The sequence below is a fragment of the Peromyscus leucopus genome, chromosome 6 (genome assembly GCF_004664715.2).
Source record: "Peromyscus leucopus breed LL Stock chromosome 6, UCI_PerLeu_2.1, whole genome shotgun sequence".
Lineage (NCBI taxonomy): Eukaryota > Metazoa > Chordata > Mammalia > Rodentia > Cricetidae > Peromyscus > Peromyscus leucopus.
The window spans coordinates 38,066,131-38,086,659 of record NC_051068.1 but is presented as its reverse complement, the minus strand read 5'-3'; the positions used below and the strand labels follow the sequence as shown (position 1 = coordinate 38,086,659).

General features: G+C 43.9%; 1 protein-coding gene across 1 annotated transcript in view; it reads left to right on the top strand.

Annotated features, from left to right (window-relative positions):
• The first annotated feature begins 5,282 nt into the window (after positions 1-5,282).
• The window catches only part of Erich6 (glutamate rich 6), a 30,561-nt gene continuing 15,314 nt past the window's right edge, over positions 5,283-20,529 (top strand). Inside the window, exons 1-8 of the mRNA XM_028882171.2 lie at positions 5,283-5,517; positions 5,609-6,010; positions 6,597-6,654; positions 12,541-12,632; positions 14,197-14,259; positions 14,541-14,596; positions 14,692-14,808; positions 16,128-16,220. Coding sequence (XP_028738004.2) covers positions 5,283-5,517; positions 5,609-6,010; positions 6,597-6,654; positions 12,541-12,632; positions 14,197-14,259; positions 14,541-14,596; positions 14,692-14,808; positions 16,128-16,220 — 1,116 coding nt within the window. The remainder of the gene's footprint in view (positions 5,518-5,608; positions 6,011-6,596; positions 6,655-12,540; positions 12,633-14,196; positions 14,260-14,540; positions 14,597-14,691; positions 14,809-16,127; positions 16,221-20,529) is intronic.

Sequence of the window (20,529 nt, the reverse complement as noted above, 5' to 3'; positions counted from 1 at the left end):
TCAATCTCCCAGACAGTTTCTGGTGTAGCCATCTCTCATGTCTTCTCTCCCACTCCCCTCCAGGGGTGCTCAGTGAGCCTGTTATCATCCACGGTCAGTCACCTCTACGGAAAACTAATTCCTGCGCATAACTCTGCACCCATCTCCTCCACAGACTTTGTTCTGAGCCATAGAACTGACTACATGCTGATGTCGTAACTGCCATGCGGCCCTTCCAGTGAAAGGACTTGTGAGTGACCGCAGAACTCTTGTTTTGCTATTTCCCCAAAGTTGGGAACAGTACCAGTGCAGTAACACTCAACAAGTATTTTTAAGTGAACAAAATACAACTCAGTGTTCTTAGTCCATGGATGAGTACAACCCCAGCCAGATGTGACTTGAAAGCCTCCTCTCTGAGGACTAGCTTTCATAGTACTGAAAGATGCTATACAAGCTTCCAAGCAAGAAAGCAACCAATAGTCCTACCCAGCTGCAAGAGAAAAGGAGGAGAAAGGATGATCCTGAAGTCATTAGCGTCAGCTATTTCTTCTCCATTGAAGAGACAGCCAAAGACAACAGAGTTAGGCTTTCAGACTCAAAGCATTGAAGCCATAGAGGTGATGAATCTGGGCATGACATTAGAACTAGAGACAAGATATGACTCCAGGAACAGAAAGCAAATGGATGTAGAGAGTCAGAAAGTGGAAGAGGACTGATTCCTTTCCCTATTAACCCTCCCAAGCAGTATCCAATATCATAGCAAGAACAAAGACACAGCAGACGTCACTGCTCACCAAGAGGCAGATGTGGCCTTTCAGAAATCACCTTCTGGATGGGGCTGGTGGGAAACAGAGGACCTGACATTTACAGATATGCCCTTCTTAGTCTAGCACAGCCAGGCACACTCTTCATTAATTGGCTGTGGTCCTTTAATATCACTCTTCCACTGTGAATCAGAGCAATGCTTAACAACAACAAAAGAAAAACATTCTGAAGAAATGAGCTTTCTTTATGAACGTCTAGAAAATATCTATGAAACTCCTAGCAAAAGCCCAGACATCATGCACAAGAAAGCCCCTTTCCAGTTGTCAGAGGAGTCCAAGTGACTTCCCGAACAATATAGGCCACTCATGTTGCCTCTCAGAGGTTGGAAATAAGTCCCTAGAGACACTATCTACTTCAGACACAACTCTGGAGGACCCCCAGCCAGATGTGACTTGAAAGCCTCCTCTCTGAGGACTAGCTTTCATAGTACTGAAAGATGCTATACAAGCTTCCAAGCAAGAAAGCAACCAATAGTCCTACCCAGCTGTAATGCCTATGAACCATACAAAGATGAGCATAGCATGATAACCCTAAGGGTATAATAGTTTCATTCATTTCTTCATGGTAACCAATAGTTCTCTAATTGGACTTAAGGCCTGATCATAACTGGTACTGGAAAACTCGCTAACTACTTGGGGCTAGTGAAGTCATGGATCTTAGAGAATAATCTATTACTGTCACTTTATTAAGCCAGCATAATTACTAATACTTATTAGTATAATACTAAATACTTATGCTTATACCCACAGGTAAGTGAGTTTTCACCCTTTCTCTTCACAGCAGACAGAGGTCATTACAGAAAACCACAACTGGTCAAAAGACAACAAGAAATTATAGGGTGCCCATCACCCAAAGGATACATCCACAACACAATTCCTGCACCTAAGGCTCAGGAACATGGCAAAAAATGGGGCAGAAAGATCATAAAAGTTAGGACCAGGAAATCACTGCAAGAGTGCATCTCATAAAAACGACAAGGGCGCTACACCCAGGATACCTCAACAACGTGGAAATGTCTACAGTATTCTGCACATCGATACGAAATTTGAATTGTATAGAAATTGAAGTCTTGCCTTTCTCAAAGTAAGGGTATCATGGCAGGACATAGAAGGGAAAACAAACTGCACAAGACAACAGAGGAAACACCTACATACTACTACATATTTGTGGCAGGAAAATGTGGATTTTAAAAATACAGCCGGGCGGTGGTGGCGCACGCCTTTAATCCCAGCACTCGGGAGACAGAGGCAGGCAGATCTCTGTGAGTTCGAGGCCAGCCTGGGCTACCAAGTGAGTTCCAGGAAAGGCGCAAAGCTACACACAGAAACTCTGTCTCGAAAAACAAAAACAAAAACAAACAAACAAAAATTACGTATGGGTGCTCATCAGAAGCTCTCAAGACATTATTTTATAGATTATAGAAGTTATCCATATTTTCTGAACAGATTTATATGACCTAAAACAAAATAAATAAAACACAGGGTCAATTTTCCATAAGAAAAGCAAAAGAGTAGCTAAGTAGGAAGGTACTGACTGGTTTTCCTGTTTACACATCAGGGAAGAGAGGCTTGATTACCTCAGTCATGGAGTTTGTCCAATCGCAAGTCTCAGATCCTGGAGTGGGAGAGTGCTAAGTGATCCCCTGTCAGAATGACAGACAGTGACACCTAGGGAAACAAGACCCTGATCTCTGGAAGGGGAGTCCCTAAAGGAGGCTGAACACATCCAAAGAGGAATATTCTTTTTTTTTTCCCCCCTTGGAGCTTATGACCGAACCCAGGGCCTTGTGCTTGCTAGGCAAGCGCTCTACCACTGAGCTAAACCCCAACCCCGGAATATTCTTTACATGTAGCTTGCAGTGTAACTGGGGACATGTGGCAGTCACAGGAGCCATCCAGAGGCAGGTGGTCTTGACTAAGAATCCCCACCCTGACTCCCATTTCTCCCCACAGTTTGACTGTCCTCTGAGATCTCTAAAGTCACAAGCACAGCTGCGTCCTTTTCACATGTCACTTCTCTACATAGAGGGCCAGCTGAATGTGAGGAGCTGAAACCGCTCATAACACCAGAGTGCTCTCACTGCAGGAGTTCAAGGTCAGTTGTAGGTGCATACCCCAGGCCCTGGGCTCATACCTAACACCCATTCCCAAAGTTTTAAAATTGTCAAGCCGGGCAGTGGTGGTGCATGCCTTTCATCCCAGCACTCGGGAGGCAGAGCCAGGCGGATCTCTGTGAGTTCGAGGCCAGCCTGGTCTCCAAAGTGAGTTCCAGGAAAGGCGCAAAGCTACACAGGGAAACCCTGTCTCAAAAAAACCAACTAACAAACAAAAAAAAAACAAACAAACAAACAAAAAAACAAGCCGGGCGGTAGTGGCGCACACCTTTCATCCCAGCACTCGGGAGGCAGAGCCAGGCGGATCTCTGTGAGTTCGAGGAGAGCCTGGTCTCCAAAGTGAGTTCCAGGAAAGGCACAAAGCTACACAGGGAAACCCTGTTTCGAAAAACAACAACAAAACAACAACAAAAAAACTGTCTGCCAAGGACTTTTTCTTCTTCAATTCCATTTCTCTTACTTACTCCCCCACCTCCCCAGGTCCCTCGGCTGGAGTGCCTTCCTGTCCTGGACCCGCTGTCGTGCTCTTCATGTCCTTGTCCACCCAATTTGACCCTTTTCCAAAGCCACCCAAACATCTGGACTGCCTCACAAGCCTGTGACAAGTGTTCCATTGGCCTTCATTTTTTTTTTTTTTTTTTTAGAGACATTTCTTTGTTAGTTTGCGCCTCTCCTGGACTCACTTGTAACCAGGCTGGCTGAACTCACAGAGATCTGCTCTGTCGAGTGTATAAAGCGTACACACAAGCAAACCCAATTTCTTAAAAAAAAAAAAAAAAAAAAAAAAAAAAAAAAAAGAAACCACCTCTGTGCCGTTTCTTTCTGCCCTGTCCCCTGGAGTGTTGGACAATTTGTGCCTCTCACTCCCCTGTCTAAATCCTAATGCCAGCTCTCTGGCTGGACCCTGCCAGGTAGTTAGGTACTTTTGCCAGCTACTTAGGCGGTTCTTCTGCCTACTGTCCTGGCCCTGCATCCAACAGAGACCTGGCTCCGATTAGTGCTTAATAGATATAGACTTCAATTAACAGCCCTAAAACATTGCTCAGTGAATGACACGCCTAACTTCTCATCCACTTTAGAGCCCTAATAGCAAGCCCTTGCCGTGAAACACTCTGGCTAGAACCCCATAACCCATAGCTAGACCTCAACGTTACGACCAGCTGGACAATCGAGACCATGTGTTCTTCTGTTGGACAGAAATTATCTACAGGAACAAACACTAGAGAAGGGTGACTCTGGCAGTATGACACAATGAAACAAAGCAGGGCCACTTCGACTTGTCTAAATGAAAATAAAAGTTAAGGCCACTGTGCCATCACATAATTCACATCTTGGGGATGTCCTGACTTCTAACAGAAACACTTCCTTAGATGGTCTTCCAAACCACTTGGAGGAAGTCTGTCCTCTGAGAGAACCCCCGCAAAGACGCCATGCTGCAGCTAAACCCAGTTCCTCTACCTACCTTCCCAGTGGTCTTCGGATGAAATCTGGTCATAGGTACAGGCCACTATTCTACATTCAATAACCACAAATATCTTAAAGGCATCCTTGTTCCCAGTTTCCACCCACAAATAGGCTGGCAGAAATCATATGCAGTGACTTGTAGGCCTGACCCTGAGCATCTAATGAACAAGTCAACCAGATACCCACTATATTATCCTGGATACATTTTTGAGTAAGTGAAAATTTTTCACAAAAAAAAAAAAAAAAAAACTAGAAACATTTGTGAGTAAGTGGAAAATTTCAGCAAACTAAAAAATTTCGAAAATTTTTTTTTTTAAAGTACCATGAATTGAAAACAAAGCCCCAGAAGGCAAGAGGTGGTCCGTGGTGGCCAGATATCTCAGGTGTTTTCTACTTTGAAGACAGAAGGATGGAACAAGCAATAGAGAAACCAGGGCTAGAGTGACCCAACATATCTCAGCCGCAAAATATATAAGAAAGGATAAAACTCTCACTAAACAATACAAGGCAATATTCTCATAAGTCAAGTAGGCAAACTACATACCAAAGGCTGATGTCTAATATTGCAAACAGTTTTACTGGAATTTCCAATAGACATCTTTCTACTAAAAATCAAACCGCACAGCTCCTTCCATGCCAAGTGGTATTGTGGGTGTCCATCTCCAGATGCCATTTCCTCTTTAAAAGGTGGGAAGGGCCGGCTCAGAGGGAGGCTGCCTCTCTGTTGTCTGGGAGGGGCTGCTGCTGAAAGGAGCTGGCCGGGGTCCTGCCTGGGTCCCCACTCCCTGACCCGCGCGCAAAAGGGATCCTGCGGCTTTAAACCCCGAAGGGGAAGGGTCGGCGGTTGCCCGAGAGACAGACGCTCAACAGCAGCGCGCGCTCCCCGACGGCCCCGGCAGACATGCCTCCGTGTCGCAGCGTGATGGAACCCACGAAGGACAGCCCGAAGGAGCCAGAGGAGGCTTCCATAGGGGAAGAGGATGTGGTGGAAGAAGAGGAGCAAGAGGAGGCGGAGGCGGCGGCAGCGGAGGCGGTGAGGCGGGGGCGGAGGAGGAGACCGAGGCGGAGGAGGAGAGGGCGGAGGGGGCGGAGGGGGCGGAGGCGTCGGAGGAGCGGAGGCGGAGGCGGAGGAGGAGGTGGAGGAGGAGGCGGAGGCGGAGGAGGAGGCGGAGAAGGAGGCAGAGGCGGAGGCAGAGGAGGAGGCGGAGGCGGAGGCGGAGGAGGCAGAGGCGGAGAAGGAGACTGAGGCGGAGGCTGAGGCGGAGGAGGAGGCGGAGGGGATGGTGCAGGGGGTGCAGGGCGAGCAAGGAGAGCAGAGAGAGCAGGGAGAGCAGAGAGAGCAGGGGAGGGAGGAGGTGACGGCGGCGAGCCAGCAGCAGTACAGTCTCGACCCATTCGCGGAGCTCTTCGACGATGGCGACCTCTGGAAGACCACGGACTTCCATGGAGGCCTTTTCGACGATGACTTGGAGCTATTTCGTCCCCGCCTAACTAGCGTGGTCACCCCCAGCCTGAGCGCCACGACCCCGACCAGCGAGCTGTCCAGCCCCACGTGGAGCGAGGAGGAGGAGCTGCAGCCCGGCGAGGGCGAGGGCTCTCCTGCTTCCAGCAAAGCCTCGTCCCATAAAAGTAGCTTCGGGCTTCTCTTCCCTGGGGTGGGGGTGGGGGGCTGGCCTGGGGGCGGCCGGTGCACCCCTCCCTCTGCTGCCCACTGCACATACACTATCCAGTCTCGGCTGAGTGTCGTGACGGCTCCTGGTGTAGGATATAGGGGAATCGCTTAGTAAAAGTTGGAAGTTGGGGTCACTCCCGGGCACTAGTGCCTGCAGGGTACTGGGCAACTTACTGAAACAGTTCTGCAGTTACACACAGCTCTCTCCTGTGCACCGAACTTATTTAAAAGATAGGCACCACTGTCTTATTTAAAAAGGGAAGCAGAACATTTAAAAACACTTATCAAACTCTCACAGTTCGCATTTTACTGTGGGTATGTCTTTACTGTTGGGGAAAGGGTGGTGTCCTTATGCATTCTAGGATATTTTGTTTACCAGCATTGCTGGCCTTTTCTACCCCTGATTATGTAAATAAATCATAGGCACATCCATGTAACAACCAGACTCTCTTTAGCCCTCACCAAGTGTTCCCTGGGGACAAAATTTCCCTTAGAGAACCCGTGGCATGGAGTGGCTAAATAGTTTAATGTTTCATTCAACAGCTTATCCTAAAATATTTCAAACATTTAAGAAAGACTTGTCTGAAGTGACTGTAGATAGGTAAGAAAATGTTTTCAATTATCATATTTTTAAAGCAGATAATGTTTACCCTTTTAGATTTGTTATGAATAACACAAGGCACGTACAACTTCCTTATTCAAAAAGTTTTGTTATTTTTGCTTTTTTGCAAGCATGTTAGTACATGCTGTAATCCCAACATTCCAGAGTCGGAGGCAAGAGGATCGCAAGTTCGAGCCCACTCTGGCTTACATGGCAAAAAACAAAAACAAACAAAAAACCTTAACAAACAAGAACTCCTACATTAGTAGGCACTTTGTAAGAGATAAAGATGAAGTTCCTGTCTTCATCTTATTACCCAGCTGTAAGTGTGGTGTGCCTGCTTATCAATAGGATACAAAGTAGGTATAGACCATGCATGCAATAGTAAGTGCTGGAACTGGAGGATGGCTCAGCAGTTAAGGGAATGTACTGAGGTGAGGTTCCAGCACCCACTTGGGGCATTTCACCACTGCTTGTAACTCCAGCTCCAGGCTCCAGCATCTCTGATTTCAACAGGCACCTGCACTCACATGCACATAGCCCCCCCACACACACAACCGAGACAGAATGTTTATGGTTTTTATACATTTTATTCAAATTTCTAATGAAATGTGTGGTCTAAAAAAATTAGAGTATACAAACATATAAAACTGAAAATCTCCACACCATCTCTGACCCACCAGATACAGTTAACAAAATGTTAGTAGTCCTGGTTTTCCTTCCACTACGTGTGTGCGCACATGTGGGGGAGTACATGTGTTCCCATGTGTCTATATTAATACATAGGCCAATGATCACCTAAGGTATCATCTTGAGGTGCTGCCCACCTTTTGTTCTTTGAGACAGTGTCTCTCATTGTTAGATTAACTGGCGAGCAAGCCCCAGGGACCCCACTGGTCTTTGCCTCCCCATTGCTAGGATTACAAATGTTAAGTGCCATGCCCACCTTCTTTACATGTGTTCTGGGGGGAAGGGGGTAGGAATAACAGCCTTGTGTTTGCAAGGCAAGCATTTTGCCAATTAAGCTACCTCTCCACCCCTTCAGTTATCATTTTAAATAACATTTTCACTTGATTTATCAACTTCTGACTCAAAAGTATCAGCTTCCTCTCCAGTTTTTTGGTTTTGTTTTTTTGTTATTGGCATTTATATTACTTTTAATTTCCTAGGATTTAGAACGGTAAAGAATTGAAACCTCTACTTTTTGTAATCAGCATTAGTATTGGCTTATAAAAAATTAACACTAAATTCACTGTTGCTTTCTTCTATTTCTTCTCATCTAGTTTTCTAATTAAATTACAATAAAGGGAAAGAGTAGATCACATTAACTACACATTCCTATGAAATCATATTAATTTGCAATTTTATAATATATGTATTGTTTTGTTAGTTACAATTGACCATTGGTACTTTACAGTTTGGTTTTTAGAAAATTGAAAACAAAACAAAAAGAACAAAAACAAAAAAGAAAGTCCTCGATTGGATCCATGGACAGAAATGTGAAATCTGATGTTAGCAAAACTTGTTGCCTAAAAAGTAAGGTTTCCCACTCAGGTGTGTTCACTTGCCTTCACTTTTTCTGGGCTGTGTCAACGGCCACATTCCCTTGATTCCCGGTTTTCCATCTTTCATTCCTTTCTCTTTGCTGAGGGAATTCTTTAGGTAATATTTTTCATGTAGTTCTCATCATGAGAGAGATGCTCAAATTTCTAAGCTCTTGGCTGCCTGGAAATGTCTCCATGTTGCCATCGAGCTTTATTTAGTAATACAGCCTAGCATACGAGGGCACGTTGGGAGCATTGTCCTTCAGGGCTCCAGAGACTGCCTTGCTCACACCTCAGACCCAGGATTAGTGAGCGGTCTGCCTCCCACACCTCACCCTCACCTTTGTCTCCCTTCTTCCCTTCGGGATTCTCCATCATTCTTCCTCCCTTTCACATTTTCAGTATCCTCACGATGTTTGATGGTTGAGTGCTGGTGTACAGCCTGTGTATGGACATTTTTATTCTGTGGTTCATGACTGTAATTCTGAGACCCAGTTACTGTGTTTGGAACACTTTCTGACTGTTCTTTATTGTCTCTGAAGGACTTGGACTCAATGATATAGTAATATGTAATGTTAATGTGCTTTTGTTCTTTTTTGTTGTTGTTCTCTATCTTTTCTGTTAGTATTTTTAAGTAACTGGCAATCCTTAGTTATCCATTTGCATTTATAAAGGAATGGCTGGTGGGCAGATAAAATGGGACCTTCCAGCCCGGAGTACCTCACTTTGCTAAAGTGGGAGGGTTTACAGTGACCCTGAGCAGTGGAGGGGAGCACAGCACAGCCAACTTCTGTGGCCCCACCGTTATTCAAGTGAAGTGAAGGATGCAGCACTATCTGGTTAAAGTTCTTTATGGTAGAATGGTCTGTCTGTCTGTCTGTCTTCCCTCCCTCCTGCCCCTCTCCCCTGTCTCTTTCTCTCCTTCCTTCCTTCCTTCCTTCCTTCCTTCCTTCCTTCCTTCCTTCCTTCCTTCCTTCCTTCCTTCTCAAGCTTGTTGCATCAGTAACTGTGTTCTCCGCCCTGTTTTTCATCCAGAAAGAAAACTGCCCAGGCAATATGACTACTTTTCAACAACAATAACAGCAAGCTGTTCTTTACCCTGCTTTAGAAATAAAACTACTGGGGCTAGAGAGATAGCCTAGTGGTTAAAAGCACTTGATGCTCCTGCAGAGGACCAAAGTTCAGTTCCCAGTACCCACACAGTCCCTAACAAACATGTGTAACTCCAGCCAGTTCCTGGTCTCCAAACGGCACCACAGGCATACATGCAGGCAAATCACTCATACACAAAAAATTGACATAAAATTTCCTTGAAGAAAGAAGGAAAACCGCTGCCAATTGCCTCGAAGGAGAGCAAGGAGCCTTCCTGGCTGGCTGTTCCAGGATCATTTCTTGACTTACTATGGTGATATCCACCATTCTCTCCTTTCTGTTTGGTTGCATGAAGATAGGAGTTTCTCAGAAATTCCCTTTTGGAAAAGCTTTCTCTTGTTTTGAGCCTCTGTGTTCTCCGCTCTGGTCTTCCTTTGACCTATAGTCTCATTTCCTTCTCTCAAGGAGGTATTACTTCTATACCAATGAGAGCACATTTTTAGAGTGGGATGTTTAAAGTCTGCTTTTTTGGTAAGATCAGCGAAAGGAAAGAGGACACTGTGCTGAGCTGCCATGTGTCCTGGTTTTCAGCTATGTGGTTTCAAGTCCATGGGAAGTGCTCTTTTTCAGACAAGATCCTCGTGTCTCACATATCTAAGATGTTTTAAAAACTAAACCCACACACAAACTTCAAAGTATTCTTTACTGAATTTGGTGAGATTATGGGTGGTGTTTTTCTTTTAATGCCCTAAAAATGCAACCAACATCAGTGCAACTTCTATTTTCAGTTGCCTTACTGCTATTCTCATTGAAATGGTGCAAACTTTAGAAGGTTGATTGTGGTGGTTTGAGTGAGAATGCCCCCCCCCTTCCATAGGCTCACATATTTGAATGCTTAGTCATCAGGGAGTGGAACTGTTTGAGAAGGATTAGAAGGATTAGGAGGTGTGGCCTAGATGTGGCTTTGTTGAAGGAAGTGTGTCAGTGGAGATGAGCTTTGAGATTTCAGAAGTCCTTGTCAGGCCCAGTCTCTCTCCCTCTCCCCCTCCCCTTCCTCCCTCCCTCCCTTTCTCCCTCTCCCTCCCTCCTTCCCTCCCTCCCTCCCTGAAGATCAGGATGTAAAGCTCTCAGCCACTGCTCCAGCGCCATGTCTGCCAGCTTCCCACCATGATGATCATGGCGTAACCCTCTAAAACTGTGAGCCAGCCCCCAATTAGATGATTTCTTTTGTAAGAGTTGCCTTGGTCATGGTGTCTCTTCACAGAAACGGAACAATAAAACACAGATGGAAATGACAAGTTTGGGACCTCCCTGACTTTTGTAGCTGCCCCTTTGTCACCACGGGCCCCCATTCCCTTGCCCATGAAAAGGAAACACTAAGGCTTGGATTAGCCTTTGTGAAGGTAATCAAAACATCCCAGGCAAAGCAGGATTCATTCCTACCAAGTATGCTCTGCCCAAAGTGAATTCTCTGGCCATCCTCATTTATCTTCCACCTAAAGATTCCATAAACAGTCTTTGGTGGAAGATTCAAGAAGGCAAGGCAACTTCAATGAAGGATGGATTCATTTTCATTAGCTTCTGCACTGTGATGGAGATAAGTAAATGTCAGGGGATTTTCCTCTCCCGTGGCTTCCCTGGTAGTCCCTGCAGCTCGTCTCTCAGGAAGGTTAGATAAACAGCATTGCCTCAGAGACCTGCCCAAGTGGCCCCCACAGAGGAGTTCTTTGCCTATTCCAGGACACAGTTACTTCAGAACTGAAAAACAAAAGCACTTTACTGATGCAATGTGCCAGGGAACTAAGCATCAAAAAGGCAGGAGAAGACCCAGTTGGACTGTGGTGAAAAAGTAACAGTGCTAAACTGACTAACCGAAACATTTTAGAAGATACAATCATTTCATTAAAATGCAAAGAAGCAAGAGATAATGAAAAGCAATGTTTACTTGTTACCACTAGAGTTATCAAATTCCTACTTCCCTATCATGTCCATGATTACTCAAATAACTGATTAAACTACTCAGAGAATTACAATGTATTTGCCTTAACATCAGCACTTTTTAGAAAGTTCATATAATTACTTAGCATTCAGGAGGCAAAGGCAGGCAAATCTCTAAGCTCAAGGCTAATCTGGTCTATAGAGCAAGTTCCATGACAGCCAGGCTATACAGAGAAACCCTGTCTTGAAAAACAAACAAACAAACAAACAAACAAAAGTTTGTATAATTTGTGTGTGCACACATGTGTGTGTGCAGTATGTGTATGCATGTTTGTGTGCAGTTACAGTCAATCCTCCATGAGTGTGTGGAGGCCAGACATATCTTCCTGTATTGCTTTCCACTTTGTTTTTTCTGAGACAGTCTCTCACTGAAGTGGGAGTTCACCATTGTGGCTAGACTGTCTGTCCAGCAAGCCCAGCCCAGTATTAATTTTAAACTAAATAAAACAAACACTTTATGCGAACTTAAATTCATGTAAATGTTCAAATGTGCACATCGTTAGCACAAGCGATAAGTATTCCGCATACACGCAGGCACAGTGCTAGTAAAGCCCTCCAGGGGAAAGATGGTGTTAGAAAGCTCTCGGATCTAGAAAGTGTCTGGTTTGAGCTGGGCGTACTCAGGCTGTGTTCACCTATAGTAGTCTCGTTCTTACCTTCACAGCTGCTGGGAAACAAATGCAGTCACTCTCCTGCGGCTGCCTATGAGTCTGTACTTCTCACCTCCTTAGAGAATGTTTAACATGCACTGTATGCACTGGGAGTGACAGGTCACATCCTGTATGATGGACGGTCACTGAGGGCCAAACCTGCCCCACTCTCTGATGGGAATCAGAGACAACCAGTCTGCACTACAGTCTACTTTTCCACATCAACAACTTGTCCTGGGGCCTCCCCTTTACCACTCAACCTCGGGGGCCTGAATTCTCTTTAGAACCCCCACCACACCTGTCTGTCTATGGCATTAAATAACTCCTAATAAAACTCTTAGCCAAAAGGTCAGTCCTCCTCACTGTCCCACATGGACCTCAAATCTGAGGACTTTCAGGAAGGAAGACTTTCCAAAGAATTGATTTGATTCACAGGCCATGTTTAACGTTACTGAAAATACAGGAATGGAAGGAAATATTTCAAAGAAAACATCAGAACTTTCTATGGGCATATGTTATTTAACTAAAAATATACTATATAGAGTAGATTTGTTAACAACCATATAATTATACGCAAACTAACACTGTGATCTAAACTTCAGAACTATGTACCCAAGTTTGTATGAAAGAGTTCAAATATCAGTACAAACAGAAGAAAGTTGGCTTCAACAAATTTCTGCTCAGAAGCAACCACGTGAGTAGTTCGGTTCCTTAGCTTTTGCTGGGGGGTTGGATTGCAAATTGGAAATTGAAGCCTCGTGGAAGGGCAGTAGAGCTGATGCTGAGTCCAGGAGTATACATAAACATTGAGATGTTGGGAAATTTGTTAATCTCATCAAGCCTTAGTCACTTTATCTCTTAGCAAAATTAGTAGTGACACAGGAATGTTGATCACCAAGATGAGTTTAAATATTTAACATCATTGGTACATCGTATTTGATAAATGGCATGTTTTTGTTCATCAAGAAATAATCTGCCATTAAGACAAGTATGGTAGCGCTTACCTTTAATCTCAGTACTCACAAAGCAGAGGCAAGCAGATCTTTGTGAGTTCAAGGCCAGCCAAAGATATACAGTGAAACCCTGTCTTGAAAGAGAGAGTCCCATTCTATTTCATATATATATATATATATATATATATATATATATATATACATTTATTATAGAAATGACATATGCACTCTTTTAAAAACCTTTCAAACCATCAATAAATAATATTTAAGCTGTGGTTTAGAATGTATAGAGGCTATGGAAGAGTGCCTATCTAGAATGCAAAAGGCCATGGGTTCAATCCCCAGTACTACAAGAAAAAAAATTAAACATTTAACTTACTCAGTATAAGTTTTTAGAAGAAATCATAGGGAGGGAAGGGTTTGTTCCAGGAAGTCAGGAAAGAAACTCAAGCCAGAACTCAAGGGGAAGCCGTGGGGGAATGCTGCTTGCTCACTCATGCTTAGCTAGCTTTCTTATCATAGCCCGGGACAGCCTGGCCAAGGAATGGAGCCACCCATAGTGGCTGGCCCTTCTACCTCAATTAACCACCAAGACAACCCTCCATAGACATGCTGTGGTGGTTTGAACGAGAATGGCCCCCATGGGCTCATATATTGAATCCTTGGTCCCCAGATGGTAGAGCTATTTGGAAAAGATTAGGGAGGTGTGGCCTTGTTGGAGGAAGTGTGTCACTGGGGGTGGGCTTTGTGGTTTCAAAAGCTCCTACCATTTCCAGTTGGCTCTCTCTGGCTCCTGCCTCTGAGTAAGGATGTAAACTTTCAGCTAATGTGCCAGCACCATGACTGCCTGCCTTCTTCTATGGTCCCTGCCATGATGGTCATGGACTCAGTTTCTGAAACTGTAAGCCCCCAATAAATTCTTTTTTTTTTCCATAAGTTGCCTTGAACATGGTGTCTTAGCACAGCAATAAAAAAGTAAGACACATGTCCACAGGTGAATCTGACCTAGGTAATCCCTCGATTGATTTCTCTGGTGACTCTAGACTATGTCAGGTTGGTAGTTAAAGCTAACTAGGACACCAACAAAGCGGCACGGGTGTGTGAAAAGTTGTGTGTCATTATCTTCCTAAAGAGTTGACCCTATATGCATCTCTATTTAATCACTGTTTAGGAAAGGGGAGACATTTGAAAATGAAACAAACATAGGCACTTATTTTTCTATGATATATTTTCTTTCTATTTAACTTGTTTCTCCTTTTTCAAGATTGAGGGTAAATACATGTATACTTTTTGTTTTGTTTTTAGAAAAAGTACCATCCCTTGAAACAAAGGTGGTACAACCAGAAACTCCGGCTGCTAAGTTAAGAGGTAAATGGATGCTTGTTTTCATCCCTTTTTTCTGGAAAAGACAAATTGTCAGTAAGGAACCAACCTAACTTGCACAGTGTTGAGAATGTGTACAGGCAAACAGTACAAATGAAGGGCTTGGGTACGTGTGTGTGTGTGTGTGTGTGTGTGTGTGTGTGTGTGTGTGTGTATGTATGATGAGTTATGAGGTCAGGATGGGGGAGAATCTCTGAACTACAGGAAAACAGAACACACAGCACAATGGTTACAATTTCCCATCTAAATCTATCCTTTCTCTTCAGGAAAGTGGGTAATTAATCCTGAAGAGCGCAAACTAAGTATTTTATTTGAGACAGAGGTAAGAGCTATTTATCATAATAACCAATGCATTGTTCTTATTGTAAAGTGACTTATTCAATCTTTAATGTTTTTCTCTCTCTTCTTAATATTTAGTTTAGTGAAGAATTTGTAAAATTGTTTGAATCTCATCTAAGAACATTACCCAGCATTGGGCCGCCGCCCATTCTGTCATATAGAAAAGAACTTCCCTATCCGGATATTGACATCAAGGTGACTTTAATTCATATGTTTTATTATTTCTGTAAAGGGCTATATGGGGACTCACAGTGATTGGTACAATAGATGTGAATATACCTTAAAAGAATTAAAGCAAAAGGTCCCGTACTTGGACAAGAACTTGGGTGGTTTCCTAAGTCTTAATAACTGAGTGCTATAAAACAAAAGAACCTCTGCCCTGTGGTTCCGGGGGCTTGAAGTCTGGATCCGGATGTCAACAGGGCCACCACTGTAGTGAGTCTCTTTCTTCACTCTTCTCTGCTTTAAGTACTGGAGGGCAATATGTGGCCATCATTGGCTGGTAGTTGCACCCTGCCACTCTCTGCCTCAGTGTTCACTGGCTTCTTGTTGGGTCCTTCTCTCTGGAGAAGAAGCCCCAAGGCCTTTGTTATGGTCAAGCCCATCTCTGCAAGTCAGAGGAAAACCATAACCCCACTAGCTCAAGAGATTTCTCTGGATATAAGCCCTTCCGACTCAGAGGAAGGAAAGTGCTCCGTCCAGGTAAAAAGTCCAGTCTGAAGAGTTGATAGAGTGACTTTCAAGTTTCCAGACAGCTCAGCAAATAGTTGTTGGTGACATGTTGCATGGTGTTTAATGCGTTGCCCTTTGTGAGTACCACACAGTTCAACTGCTGTGCATGATGGCAATGAGCTGCCATTCAGTGCATTCACACAGGGTCTCATCAGTCCCGCATATGTGCTGTGATACTGGGGCACTGCTGGGGTCTCCTTACCAGGCACAAAACATCACCTAGTATATCCCAGAAGAAGCCATCACAGGGATTCAGAAATGTGTGTTCTCTTCACATGGTCATCATATTTTATCTAGGTGTGGGAAGGATCACTCTACCAACCATTCCATCAGCACTCTGATGTGGAAGGTGGTGCCCCGGCTCACTGGAACTACTAACGAAACCTTTATCTAGCTTTTCAAACACAGGCATTAACTGGTTCCTTAATGCCATTAAATATGGCAAAGGTTCACCTGTATTTGCTTTGTGCGCATTATCATTGGATGAATTGTGTCTTCCTAGAAGATATGTTGAACGTCTAACTTCTGGCACCTGGGAATATCACTCTGTTTGGTCTGTATGAAGGTCACCAAGTTAGAATAAGGTTATTGGAACAGACTTTAATCTAGTATTATTGGTGTTGTCAGCAGAGAAGGACCAAGTGTTCTCAGATAAATTGGCACGTCCTCCATTGCCTTAGTTGTCCTACTAGACGTCCACTGTCCACAACCAGTTCCACCTGAGCTGCTGGGCCTTGGGGCACTTCTTCACTTTCTTTCTCTTTCTCTCCCTCTCTCTGAAGGACGAAGAAGAGCTAGCACTCCAGTGTGAATTTTGTGGAAGTGATCTAAAATCGTTCCCTTCTGACGCGGACATTTACTCTGGACAAAAGCGTGTAAGTTAGTTCTACATAAGGTTTGACCGAGGAACTTGTGTTATTGTTTAAAATATGTAGTATTTCCCCCTGCTTCTTTCCCTTATATAATTTTTCTTAAGGATTGTGTATCAGCTGTTAAGGAAATGCCAATCACGACCATCACATTCACTAGGCCAGCTATAATTTAAGATTGATAATAATGTGTTGATAAAGCTGTGAAGAAGCTAACACTATGGCTAGCCTAGTGTTGTGGGACACACATGCCATTCCAGAACTCAGGAGATGGAAATAAGAAGGCTGAAGGTTTGAGGCCAGGTTGGTATACATAAGGCCCTGGAGGAGGATGAGATAAAGGGAGGGAGGGACGGGAGGAACTGCTAACGAACTTTCAGTCCTGTGGTCACTCAAGAACTTTCACAAAAGAGATGAGGGATGGGTTTTCTGTCCACTAATAATAGGTTTCTTCACTCACACAGTAAGCCAGATCAAGCTGAATTGAAAAAGTATAACAACAGGCTTATTTGAGCAAGGCAACTCCTGGCAGGTTGTCCAGTCCCAGAGCGACTGGAAAGGCTCAAAAAGCCGCACACCAAACTGAAGCACAGAGATTATAAAGCCTGTAGGTGAGGGGTGATGATGTGTCCGCCACAAGCTGGGTTTGTGCCCAAGTATGGTCGGAAGCTAGAATGCTTCGGTGGAGACTTGGGCAGCTGGCGGCAACAGGGGAGGAAGTTGCCATAGTCACCAGGAATGCAGAACTGGCACCTTTTCTTTGTTGGAAATTCTCTGGGAGGGCAGGGTTTGGAGGGAGAGAGGCAGCAATGGGACTTTCTAGATCATGCAGGGGTGAGCTGGAGGTTCCAACCAAACAGCCCGACCTCTATGGGTATGTGAGTGCCTGTTCATATTTGGCTACTTCCTGTTGGCATGGGACGATGTGGGGAGAGGGGAGTTGGGAGTTGGTCGGTTGGTGCTCAGTGGGAGGTATGGGTGAAGAAGCATTCAATTAATTGTCACCCTGGAAACCTCACAAATCTGTTCCTGGAAGAAGCAAGAAGGCAAGTTGCTAGGAGAAAAAAAAAACCAGATTATTACCACTTGTCCTATGAAAGGAGCCAGCCATGGGAAGAGTGAAGATTGCCAGAAAGAACGAAACGGAGATGTGCCCTGGTTGTATTGGCAAAGTTCTTCAGACAATTTGTAGAGTGACCCAATAATAGTTTCCAGCAGGCCAGGTTTGTTGATACAGTAGCAGCGCTCTTTCCCTGGGAACATGCAGGTGTCTATTGAACAGCAGGAACAGATTTACACCTTGGTGTCACAGCAAAAGCTATAGTTTTGGGATAAAAGGCATGAACATTTTTCCTATATCTAGAGAGCCTGGTTTTAGCCAGATGAGACTCACCTTTAAGTCTATACTTAGAAAACAACCAGAGGAAATTAAAAATCTTGAACTTGTGACTGAATAGTAAGTAGTCAGTGCTCTGTCGGTTCATCAGAACTCCATTTATCAGTGCTGAACCTCTGAACCTCTGAAAGTCCAGTGTAGTAATAGTATAGAAAGGGGACAGAAGTCCAAAACATCTTTATACACCTTAGATCATTCACTTATACTTTTACAACTTGCATTTATACATCTTAAATCATTTTCTGTGTTCCTTTAGTGAAAAGTTACATCTGAAACCTGTTTGTCCTTTACTATGAAGGCTATGAACAAGACAAGCCTGTCTGTATTTTTTAACAAAAAGCTTAGCTAATGAACTATCAAGGTGGCTATAGCCTTTCAGGGGAGGGGACTGTTAAATTGGTGAAGCTATCAATAGTTGTCAAACACCATCAAATCTGAGAAGGATAACTTTTACCTGAGTTAACAGAAGTGCAGACCAAGCAGCTTCAAATCTATTAAAAATGACAGGGACTTACTGGCTACCTAGATAGCTACCCCAGGTTCCTCCATGGGTGGTCACTGGGAACAGAGATCCCTGGGCAGTATCAGTCTTCGGCTGCCGGACCAAAAAGATCTGACAGATTTTCCTTTGGAGTGGGAACCTGGGAAGACCAGTCTACCTTGTCTAGGCAAAGCAGGGCAATTAATTCCCCAATGTCCTGGATGTCCACAGTCTGGACAGAGACTTGACGGCAGCTGAAGTGAAAGGCAGGTTTTTTTGCCCTGTCACATTTAAAGCAAGCTCCAGGTGGAGGTTTTTCTGCACCCATCCATTTTCACCCACCAAAAACAAAACAAAACAAAACAAAAAAACCCAACCAACCAACTAAACAAACAAACAAACAAACAAACAAAAAACTGCCCTTTGGCCGGGCGGTGGTGGCGCACACCTTTAATCCCAGCACTCGGGAGTCAGAGGCAGGAGGATCTCTGTGAGTTTGAGGCCAGCCTGGGCTACCAAGTGAGTTCCAGGAAAGGTGCAAAGCTACACAGAGAAACCCTGTCTCGAAAAACCAAAAAAAACCTGCCTTTCATCTTAACTGTAAAACTAACATTTTCTTTTAAAGATGTTTAAGATCTCTCAACTGTGTGATCTGGTAATACCCAACTAAAGTACCTTATTATCTCAAGAATGAAGAGACATAGAGCACTGCCATAATTTGCAGAAGACAAAACCAAGTTTCACCAGTGGAAACAATTCAGTGTCTCTAAAATCAGTACCAAGTGGATGACTCTTACGTTGCAAAATCTGGGTGCCAAAAAGATACGTCACTGTTTATGAATGCATAGAGGTACAGCTTTAATACCCCCATTAAACCAACATTGTTTTATATCCTATCTTTCCTAAGCCTCATTTTCAGGACAGGACAGGAATTCTCATACAAAAATCCATCCTAATCCAAAATATCTTGGAGATGTGTTGTCTCCCTGGTAGGCCCACTCCATGTGGTCACCTTTAATCAAGACGGTGGTGAAGTCACATGACATCCCTCTTTTCCAACCCTAGTCAAAATGGTGACTGCCCACATGGCCTCACTTAAGATGGTGGCAGACCATGTATTGTTTCCCAGAACAGCTGCAATTTGGAGTTACACGTTCTAAGTTAACTTTGTGTAACAGATTTTTAACCGTAAAAATTGGGGTTCTGTTAGCTATTTTTTAATAAAGTAGAAGAGCATAAAACAACTTTAATATTATTTATATCCAAATGACATATGAATCTCTGTTATTACATCAGATTTGGTGACCAGAAAGCCCAGAGGCAAATTCTGAGCTAGGCAGCTAGTTGCAATAGTAATAGCTGAGTTTTCACCAAGACACAGGTAACATAGTAAACTCATGCATTGGCCACACACACGTACACATTTAACTGAGCCTGATACAATTTTGTGTGGCTCCATATCTGCAAGAAGCCTTACAGGCACAGAGCCATCCATCCATACAAAATAGACAAAATTTTTCTAACAACAAGACAAAACTTTCTGCAGGAAACCATCTTTGTTACAAATTATATAGATTTTAAACCACATAGGGGACAGGTATCAAAGTAGAAAATTGTCGGGGTGGTCAGGCTGGCTGCAAGGCAAGAGAAAACCAGAAGAAGAGAAAGGGGGTGTCCACGTGGGTCAGTGGGCCAAAAGAGCCAGAGCCACATGGAATACAGCAACCTAGAGCGTAAGCTGTGGATCAGATACATATCTGAAGTACACTCAGTAAGCCAGTGAGATGTACCAAAAACATGCATCATGTGCCGCCAGCATTGGTCAACTCAAAGTGTGTGATTCTTCTCCATGAGAGCACCTAACTGCACATTGGATAAGCAAAGCTTCAAAGGTTGAGTGAATTGGGCTAGACGATTTTGCCTCATTCACCACATTCATCTGACCTCTTGCCAACTGACTACTACTTCTTTAAGTATTTTGACAACTTTTTGCAGGGAAATTATTCCACAACCAACATAATGTGGAACATGCTTCCTAAGAGTTTGTTGAGCATGAAGGGTTTTTTTGTTTTTGTTTTTGTTTGTTTGTTTGTTTGGTTTTGGTTTTTTGAGACAGGGGTTCTCTGTGCAGCTTTTCCGCCTTTCCTGGAACTCACTCTGTGGCCCAGGCGGGCCTCGAACTCAGAGATCCACCTGCCTCTGCCTCCTGAGTGCTGGACTTAAAGGCATGTGCCACCACTGCCCGGTGAACATGGGTTTTTATGCCACAGGATTAAACCAACTTATTTCTCATTGCAAAAAAAGTGTTTATTGAAACAATTTATATTTTGATTAATAAAGATGCACTTGAGCCCGGTTACAATAATTTAAAAGTTGTGGTCCAAAACTACAATCCCTTTTGCACCAACCTACAAAGGTACCAGCAATTTTCTTTCTAT